The 10664-nt window shown below is 39.7% G+C and overlaps 1 protein-coding gene and 1 pseudogene across 1 annotated transcript; both read right to left on the reverse strand.

The window, feature by feature from the left end:
* Positions 1-217: 217 nt before the first annotated feature.
* LOC132613101 (DNA polymerase-like) lies at positions 218-2221 on the reverse strand. The gene is made up of 2 exons (XM_060327155.1): positions 748-2221; positions 218-648 (listed from the first exon to the last, which is right to left on the reverse strand). Exons 1-2 carry the CDS (start codon positions 2219-2221, stop codon positions 218-220), a joined length of 1905 nt encoding a protein of 634 aa, XP_060183138.1.
* Positions 2222-3585: 1364 nt separating this feature from the next.
* LOC132613102 (cytochrome c oxidase subunit 2-like) lies at positions 3586-8204 on the reverse strand (annotated as a pseudogene).
* Between the last annotated feature and the right edge of the window lie 2460 nt (positions 8205-10664).

A 10664-nucleotide genomic window follows, 5' to 3' on the forward strand; every position in this document is an offset into this window, starting at 1 on the left:
AGAGGAAGGCTTGGAAAGGGATCAAACATATTGAGGAGGAGCTTTCCCTTATTTTGATCTTCTCATCCCTTAACCTTTCCACTTCAGCTTTCCACCCCTCTTGTGACCCTTTCGCTTCCGCCGTAGACTCCTCCATTAACCTTTTGTTTTTCTCATCGTCATCTTCCTTTTCTATTTGACATATCTCTTCATCATTTCCCTTTCTTTTCCCGTCGAATTAGAATTCCTGCATTGGAATCTCTCTTTCTTCTTCAACCTTTGTCATCCCGCTTCCTTTATTAGTGATTTCTCTTCCTTCTTCCTGCTTTGTCATCTCTCTTTCTTCTTTTATATCCAATAGTTTTCTATTCAATTTATTTATCTGATCCATTAAGTCATTTATATTATCCATTAAGGCTTGGACTATTTGTCTAGATTTACCATCACCTAGGGCTGTATCATCATCAAGCTCAACATGAATAGGACTTGTATCAACCCATAAACCCTTATCATCATATATTAAATCTCTCTTAGCCTCAGGGTTAATCCCGAGCTTGTATGTTGTAGTTTTCTTCTGGACGGCGAAAGACCTCCAATCAAGCGCGAAGTTGTTATCCACATTTACATTGAGTTTTCGAGATGGGTCGACGTACTGGGACTCAAACCACTCTTGAGTTGCATGTCTTTTAGCAGGACCCTTGAACTTGAGTACTGAATCGCCACCCCCCTCGGTGGTGTATGTATATGCCTTCGGAGCTCAAAATAGACCTTTCTCGATTCGGTCTTCGAGCTTCAATTTCCCTATTTCAGAAGAAGAACCTTCATCGTATGGGAGTGGTTGACCAAGCACAACGGAGTCCGTGTCCGTGTAATAACAATCATCTCTCGAGATATGGGGGTACAGAAGTATCCTTGCGTAGGCAGTTACAGCTGCCGAGATCTGGACCGCTGAGTTCGGCAAGGGGCGCCATTTCTCTTTTGTCGAGTATGCATTGATACGGTAGCCGACTATGAAGAGGTTTTCGTCAAAGGCTTCGCTGTATAATAACTTATCACAATTATCAACCAAATACTTGCGTTGAGCATCGTCGCAGATCTCGCTAGTTGTGCATTCTGGACTTATACCGAATCTTCCATAGAGAGAATTCATAAGAAGTTTATATATATAAGACATCGCAGTATTCCCTTTTTGCTTAGCTATTATCCTATTCTCCGAGAGGGACCTAACATAGTCTTCAAGAGGGCTTCCCTCGCTCTTCTCAAAGAGGTATCCCTCGATTGGGACTACAGTGTACCCCAGGGTTCTAGCATACTTTAACTCCTCGCTAAAGTAAACCCCTCTAAACTTACCAGTCGGGAAGATCAGAGTACTATCTTTTCTCTTTCGAAAAGGAAGAAAGGGCCTCTTGATATTCCGGGGGCAGTTCACAACGGCCTCGAGAAATCCAAAGATGCTATCTAAGTCCATCTCACTCAAATTACTATGCCAGACAGGAGTCCCAACGGGCATGGGGCTATCTCTCATCACAAAGGGATAGAGAGAGTTTAGGTCGTAGTAGTATAGGTTTTTACCAAACGGTATGAAGATATCCACATGACCACCGTAGTAACCACTTCTTATAAAGGTGTCTTCGTCCCCGCTAGCTTTGTAGATGTGCCATTTATCGGCATCCAAGAACTTCATACGAAAGAGGAGCATTGCAAATGATGGAAGGGTGAGCTTACATTCTATGTCCACCCCGTACTCATCCCAAATTAACCCTTGCAGTTTTTGCATGACACCCCCTAGGAGAAGGACGTCCTGCTTAAGATATTTTCGCAAGTCCTCCTTCATATTGCTGAGAGTGTCTTGATTCACTTTCAAAGAATCAATAGAACCCTTATACCCAAGTTCGGGGCATAGATTCTTTGAAAGTGAATCAAGCGAACCCTTGAGCATCAGCATTGAGTCTTTGAAGCGGAATAAAACCCGCCTCCCCGACGCGCGGACTTTTATCTCGTAGATATGGTGGTTTCTATCCATCATTTTAACATTACCCCTCTTTCCCCAACTTTTTCTCATGTAGTCTAGCAATAAAAGCCCATCGAATCTACTGAGGTTATGTAAGTAAACAGTTAGTGGTGATTTAAATTTGATAGCTATATCACCAATTCTGGACAGAAAAGATTCTAGAACCATTTTACTCTTTTCAGCAAAATCAGACGTGGTGACGTTCTCCTCGGTGAAGTAGTATTCAACCATACTTTTTTTGAGCTGGATGTTCGCCCCCTTCTGTCTTTAATGAGATGATTCCTCTACTAACCAAGAATTGTGCTATCCCTGTTCCGATAGGGTACGTACGATATTTGATTTTCTTTATTTGACCAACTTCACTCCCTCCATTTTGATCTTCTCTATCTCTTCTTATTTTGGTCTGTTTCCGCACTAATGACTCTAGGTGTTCAACAAAGGTGGCGGCTCGAACATGTGAACGATTGTCGAGTGGACTAAATAAGAAACTTAGTACATGAACGGCTATAAATTCTATAGTATATTGTTTAAACAAATTGAACATCTCTAGATCATCATCTGAGAGATTTTTCCTTGTTTTGAGGAAATCCCGCGCACTACATTCACCATCGCGGGTTAATTTAGATACTACGCCACTGGCTGTACGCCATATACAACCCTCGTCGTACTCCATTGTTAATTGTTCAATCCTCCTTTGTGTTTTCATTAACACATTTTCCGGGATGAAATCCCCCCCCATTCTTTCTTCAGATTATTCAATATGTCGAATACTTCATCTTTATACATTTTGCTATTACTACTATTAGCATTTCCTCTCTTCTCTAAGTAAAGCATATATATATATCTATGTAAATCCTTCTAAAAAACAATTTGACTTTCTTTTTTTTTTCTTTAGTGTCATGTGTATATATCTTTTGTGGAAATTTGACTGAGATCTACTCAGTTGTCGAACCACTGGTTTGGTACTTACCTCCAGCCATGAGATGCATTTTAGTGTTAGTAACTACTAATCAAATCCATACGGCTGAAGTAAGGCATATGGGATGTTAACCCCTTTGCGGATTTTCGAGTGCCACACCGCGAAGTACCTCCCCTCACTCAAGACGTATCTTTCTCAATCGACATGCTCCATCGACATGATTGAGAAGTTTCTTGACCGACATGATAAGAATGTAATACACCTTAAGAAGCACAAAGGTGCTTACATACTTTGGTCTGCCTATCATTGTCCATGTTGGGCTGACTCCGTTAGGCAAGAGGGCCCCTACTGATATTGACTGACCTGTTGATAGGCTATAAGTAGGCCGTTTGCTATTGCTATAAGGGCTGCTCGCCTTTATACGGCTTGGCTTCGCTATCGCTCGTAATGGTCGACATCCTGCCATACCAGAATTCCTATTATTTATAGCTAGAAGTTTCGCCAGAAGCAAACAAGATGAGGTTGCTCTGCTTCGTAGACAAGGCTCGTTCCGTACTTGACTTATGAGCTCGTGTAGTACTCACCCCTATCTCTAAAGGGGCTTATGCACTCCACTCGCTGTCTACTAAAGGAGCGCTAGAGTGAGTAAGCGAAGCCCTCAATTTAGTGGCTCACCCTCCTCTTTCATTTTCGCTTAAGCTTCCGGGCTTTGTGGGATTAATTGATTGGATACCCGAGACCCATAATCTTTCCTAGGAACAGCTTCTACGACGATAGGCATAAAGGCATGATTAGTTCCACAAATCTCACTGTACTGACCATAGTAAACTCCTTCTCGTTATACCGAAATAGAAGTCTGATTTAAACGACCAGGTACAGCTTCACATTTGACACCTAAGGAAGGTACAACCCAGCTATGAGGTACATTAGCAGATGTTACAATAAAACGTATATAACATTTTGCTAGTAGAACCACTCTATTGTCAACTTCTAATAAACGTGATTGATCCAATTCTAGATCATCTTCTGGAATCGTATAACTGTCAAAAGTGAGTGAATGTTCATCAGAACTGTTATAGTCCGAATACTCATAAGGTAGGGTCGATGCCCGCCTCCCCCCAAACTGTACTTGCAAGTTTCCCCACAAAAAGATATCCACGCCTACTCTTAGAAAAACACTATTTTTCTTTAGTTAGGTAGCTCTCCCGACCGTAAGACCCTTTATGAGTAAGGTTAATCAAAGGCCGGGGAAATTTTATTGGCAAGAGGGAACCATTTCTCACCCAGCCCTACCTACCCTATGTATTTAAGGGAGAGGCTGGAACCGAAAAGGACCAGGTTCCACACATATGAGACAGGCAGAATGTTACACCTTGGAAAATTTCCCGTTAATGTACCGTGAATAGGATAGCGAAGAGAATGACGTGTACGATTATTTGATAAGTAAGAAATAGCATTTGATGATCCTAATCGAGATTCAAAGACATTTGACGTAAGGGAAGAAGGTTGTCAAGGAAAGCAAGGGGTAAGTTGTGTGTCGGATAAGAATTTTGAGTGACAACTTAAGGATGGCATAATGATGTCTTGGAGAAAAGTGATAACGTCCCTTATATTGGTATTGAAGTGTTAAACAAGTGTTAAGAAGGCTCCATAAGGACTGGAGATCAAACGAGTCGACGAGAACGAAATCGGAACAGTTGGGCATTATACGGCCCAACATACTGGCCGTATAAATTATACTGGTCGTATGTTAGGCCGTATATTTATCCAAGAGGGGCAACTTTCTCTGGACCAAACATACGGCCAGACATACGGCCCGTATAAAATGTACGGACCGTATGTTCGTGTCGGGACAGATTTCATGATTTATATGAGAGGACCCAAGTTCATTTCATTTTCACCTCTCACATCAAGAACACTCTAGAAAACCCTCTCTACTCTTCATCCACAAGAAACCAAGGGAAATCCATGATCAACTTCATCAAATCCACAAAATCAAGTGTAGAAGACATATCAAAGTTCATCTAAGCCAAGAAATCCCAAGGGAAGTGAGCTAGGGTTTTGGTGCAAGAAGAGAATTTCCACTCAAGGCTTATTCTTCCACCATCTAAGGTAATATTTATGGCATTTCCATGTTGTTTAAGGTGTTGAAAGCTAAAAACACTTGGATTGTAGAAAGATATAGAAAATGGGTCAAGAAAGTGAGAATAGTGTCATTTTGAGTGATAACTTGAATTGAGTCACGATTCTCGATGAGTTGTGATATGGTTGTGCTATAAATGACATTTAGAACATGGGGTAAGTATTATGTGTGAGAAAGTGCGATAGTGAACTATAACCACAATTATGGAGAAATTGAAGTGAAATTGTGAAATGCGGATGATGTAGAGGAATGATGATATTGTGAATGTTGTGATGGATGTTGGGAGTTGATATGTAAAATGAGGAAAGTTGTATAAACAAAGGAAATTCTTCCCAATTTTCTCTAGCTTTAGAAAACACGTTCTTATAATCGTCTAACTAATGTTAATACGAACTCCCATGAAGGTAAGGACGTGAGCATTGAAGGAGAACGATCAAGCGGTAGAATAGCTAAAGTAAAAGGTATGTAAGGCTAGTTCCTTCTTTCTAAGGCATGAATCCTATGATATGATGTTCCCTCCTTTCTTCATGATTTTCCTACGTATCGAAAACTATGAGTCTACGATTATAAAGAGCATCACACAAGATAAAGAAAAAAAATATGTTACGAGCATGACGATACCGATGATGAATATAAGTCTAGAAGTCCTAAAGCTCAGGATACGACATTCTTACGAAACTAATGATCCTTATGTAACTTCTATGATATTATGTTCCCTACCTCTCCATGACTTTCTTATATTCCGGGACTGAGAGTCTATGTTCATTAATAGCCACGTGAGATAAAGATGAGGGACATGTTATGAGCATGATAATGAAGATGATGAGCTTAAGTCTAAAGATTCTAGAGTTCATGGTATAATGTTTCTACAAAGCTAACGATATTAACTATGATCTATTGATGTTGTTTGTTGTATACACTCACCTTATATGCTAATTCCTTCAAGGTGAGGCAGAAAACTTATGAATGCTCCATAATGTAATCGGGGGTTCTCGACCTTATGTCACCCCGATATTGTTATAGATTGTCTACAAGCTCTATTACTTGTCTTATGACCAATGTTCCGAAAAATTACGAGTCTATCTTCGTAGAGGATTTCATATGAGATAAAGGTAAGAGATATGCCATAGATGCAAGGATGGTAATGATGAGTCTAAGTCTAGAGATTATAAAGTCTATCATACGATATTTATACGAAGTTCATGCTACGAATATGATATGATTTTCATAGATTGTTTTTAAATTCAAATGTATGCTTTAATGAAAGGTTACGATAAGCTTATGCGATGTACGTGATAGCAATGATGATGATGAGATATATCGAGCCTTGTTATGATGTATGTGATACTGTCGAGCCACTATGTGGCCGAATACAGTAGACATGTATGTGATATTGTCGAGCCACTACGTGGCCGAATACGGATATTTTCAAGCCACTACGTGGCCGAATACGGATAATGCTTTATGTGTATGAGCAGATACAGTACTACGATGATGAATTATGTGACATAATGATGCATACGCTATGATGGTTCATATACTACGATTATGTATATATGATATATGTATGAAATGTATTCATCCTTAAGGGTTACGCAGGTTTTGCCTCCACCTTATGACTTATGATTTCCCTATCATGTTTATTTCATTCATGCCTTACATACTCAGTACAATATTTGTACTGACATCCGTTTTCTTTGGATGTTGTGTTCATACCCACAGGTAGACAGGGAGACGGCGCAGACCTATAGGAGCTGTCAGCAGATTTACAGTAGCACTCCATTATTCCAGAGGTGCTAATTGGGTTTATCCTTTTGTGTATATATATGTATATGTATTTTGGGCACCGGGGTCTTGTCCCGTCCATATGTATAGTACTCTAGTAGAGGCTCGTAGATACGTATGTGTGGGTAGTATGGTCTCACGATGCTACTATGGTGTATGTATTATTATTTCGATAGCCGAAGGGCTTATGTATATAAAGGTATTTATGCTCTCAAATGAAAAAAAATGATTTTTCTATGTTTTGAGTATGAATTTGATAAAAGAACGCTTAATGAGTATGATGAGTAGTGGAATAAGCGGTGCTCGGTGGTTAGCCTCGGGTACTCGTCATGGCCCCTAGTCGGGTCGTGACACAGAAGGTATGGGACGAGCAGTTTCTTGAAGACCGAATTCGATCCTATAGTCATCTTCTTTGTTCGAAAAATGCACAGTGGAAAGGGATGCTAGTCGGCTCGGCGAAGTTATAGCCCAAAAAAAAAAGATCCAGAGTGATTCCTCACCTATTCTGTATGGGGCCCAGTGGAACGCTCGAGTATAGATTCCCTATGCTCATGTAAACAGTCGGGGCCGGCCGGCCCGTAGATCTAAAAGGATCCAGCCATAGGCCTGACCGGATATCGTTTGTCCACAAACAAAACAAAAACAAAGTAGGTTTTTAGTAGTAGTTCATGAGACCTCGAATTCCCACGTTCCAGCGTGCATTATGCCAACAGGTCCCACCACCAACTCTAGCTGAGAAGTTGAGTCACCCTTCTTTTTTTTTTCAGAAATAGAATAGAATAAAGAATGAGATAGTCTATATCCTGTATCGATCATAGGATCACTCTAGTTGTATACCTGTCGGCCGTTAGGTCCAAAGTTGTATACCACTGCTATGGTGCCGATAGATTCACTACTTCAGCGCCGTTATCGGACATTGCAGGCTGAGCATCTATTTCTCGTATATCGTTCCACACCGAGAAGAGGGATGTGTACCTCCAGCAACAACAAGAATGGAACCATAGGCTCCTATGCTGGGAGCATTTCGGGGTATAGGTCTAACCACCTCAACTCCCCGTTTCTGGCATGCTATAGTTGTTAAAGTCTCTTGACGGCGAGAATGGGATATTACCGGTAAGCTAGATGCTTCGCGAACCATATTCAACTTTAAGGCATTTCTTTGCACTTTAATCACCCTCGTGAAGAGGTGCACTCCAATACCATTGATGTCCAATAGTTTTTATAGTAATGGCTGGATCTACTACTACCTCGTCCATTGAGTATAACAGAGAAAATGATGGTATAGCAATGAACATAGGGATGATAGTAGGAAATATGGTCCGAAGAATCTCGATAGTAGTTCCATGAACAATCCTGTTACACCCCATATATTTATACGTCAAATTATTCACAAGCAAGTCGACTCAAGTTAAAGGCGGAGTCATTTTCGGACACGAGTAGAAACCTTTAATTTTTAATTTTAATTATTACATAAATTGTTTATAAATTTTATTTAGTGTAAAAATATTATTAGAGATTACGGTTTAATTAATTGTGATTAGATTCTTTAGTGGAGATTATTTATTAATTAAGATTTATTTAATTAAGTTAATTATATCATCAAGGCGGGCCCCCACCGAATTTGATTATAAAAAATAAAAAGATAAAAAAAAAGAGATGATAAAATAAATTTGATGGATGAAATTATAGTGGGGCACGTGTTCCTTGCATGGACTATAGGCATATTGATGACTAATACTTACTAATCATTCCATTTGCATTTCCATTTGCAAATCTAACTCAAATGTGAATTAAAAGAAACTCTTAGCCATGGCTGCCTAGCTTCAGCCATGGCAGCCACCGTATAAAAAAAAATTGTTGTTAGATTAATCCTAAGATGATTTTCAAGTCCAAGGAGGTGATAGCGACATCGGATATTGAATCGAGGAAGAAGAAATTGCGAAATTGGAGCAATTAAGAGTAGAAATTCCTCCGAGAAAATTAAGGTAAGATTTTCTTATTTTATGGTGTAATTGTGTTAATGGTGTTGTTATGGAAGGATTAAAATTGGATTGGACGAAACTGGAATTAAGGAAATGCATGAAATTGATATTATAGGAAATGGTGGGTTGAAATGGATTTAGAGAAGTTGTTGGGTTGTTGGAATTGTTATGGGCCGCATTGTGAGAATTTTATGTGTATACTGTTGTTGTTGGTATTTCTGTGTTGACAGGAGGACAATTAGAAATTCGAGTTAGGCGAATATATAGGGGAAATGCTGCCCGATTTTCGTTAAGTCCCTAACTAACAAAAACCCTAAATGAGAATATATAAGCTGAAATATATGTTCTATAAGAAATGGGCTATGGATTTGTGGAATAAATAAATATAGTTACTAACGATAACGTTACTAAAATAGGCTAAAAGAGCGACGAGACGAACGGGTTACGAATAGCCGCTAACAGGTATGTAAAGTTGTCCCTTCTTTCTTTTGGCATGTCTTAGACTTAAGTGATGACTGATATGAACTTTGGGGTAATTCCATTCATAAGCTTTGAGTGATATTTATGATTCTTATTCACTTCTTGATATTACAATTCTCAGGTGATTGAGCCTCCCTCTTCAGTTTTCTGTACATTGGATAACAGTCGATACATAAGCTCTTATTCTCAGGAACTCTGTAATAACTAATGTCCAGACTTCTATAAATTGTCTCATATGATCTTGATACATGTCTATGATTTCTAAGTCTCTTGATATATTCTATAATGACATTCGAGGGATACTTGATATGATTGTCGTTATTAATACTCATGTGTTAACCTTTTCTTCCTATCCTGTTTGAGTCTTGATAATGACTTAAATTTCATGTGGTTTCTCACTACTCTGCTCGTGCATGCCTCAATATGTCTTTCACCGAGTCCCGGGCCGGGTATGTTATTGTGCATAGTTTCACTGCATTGTTCACCGAGTCCGTCACTAGAGGGCCGGGTACGGTATATATATATATATATATATATATGATGATATAATGATGTGATGACATGTTATGGCGGCCAGGAGGGCATATGATGACTTTATTCACCGAGTCCCTCACTAGAGGGCCGGGTACGGTATATATGCATATGATATATGATATTGACATGCATGATTTATGTTCAAAGGCAAGTGTTTTGGTATTCTGAACATTGTACTTGTTTTCTATACTCCTTATTTCAGTTATGATCATGTTTACTGTATTTCATGCTTTGCATGCTCAGTACATATTCCGTACTGACCCCCTTTCTTCGGGGGGGGGCTGTGTTTCATGCCCGCAGGTGCAGATACTCGCTTTGGTGATCCGCCAGCTTAGGATTCCCTTTCTGCTGTCTTGGAGAGCTCCGTTGTTCCGGAGTGTAGACTTTTGGTTTGAATCTTACTATATATATGTGTATATGTTATCCAGGGGTACGACGGGGCCCTGTCCCGTCATAGTTCGCTATTCGTACTCTTAGAGGTCTGTAGACATATGTGTGGGTTGTGTATAGGTTCTGTTCAGCTGTGCCTATACGATGTTCTGTGGTATGTTGTTCGTCTATAGTAGCAGCCTTGTCGGCTTGCATACGATATTGATATGTGATGGCAGCCTTGTCGGCTTGCGTATTATTTCATGATATGATTAGTTGTGACTCCTCAGGAGACAGTTGATCTGGAAGTATATATATATATATATGACGATGTTATGAACTTTGGAGTTCCTTCATAAGTTTCCATATTGTCGTAGTATCAGTCTGATTATATGTAACAGGTTGGTATACGGGTGCCCAGTTCGGGCACCAGTCACGGCCTACGGGGTTGGGTCGTGACAA

This window comes from Lycium barbarum, chromosome 10, assembly GCF_019175385.1.
Source record: "Lycium barbarum isolate Lr01 chromosome 10, ASM1917538v2, whole genome shotgun sequence".
NCBI lineage: Eukaryota > Viridiplantae > Streptophyta > Magnoliopsida > Solanales > Solanaceae > Lycium > Lycium barbarum.

Coding starts and splice junctions, on each gene's coding strand:
- LOC132613101 (XM_060327155.1), bottom strand. CDS start 2,221: ATGGTTGAATACTACTTCACCGAGGAGAACGTCACCACGTCTGATTTT. Junction 649..747: donor CGAAGACCGAATCGAGAAAG/GTCTATTTTGAG, acceptor ATGCAACTCAAG/AGTGGTTTGAGTCCCAGTAC.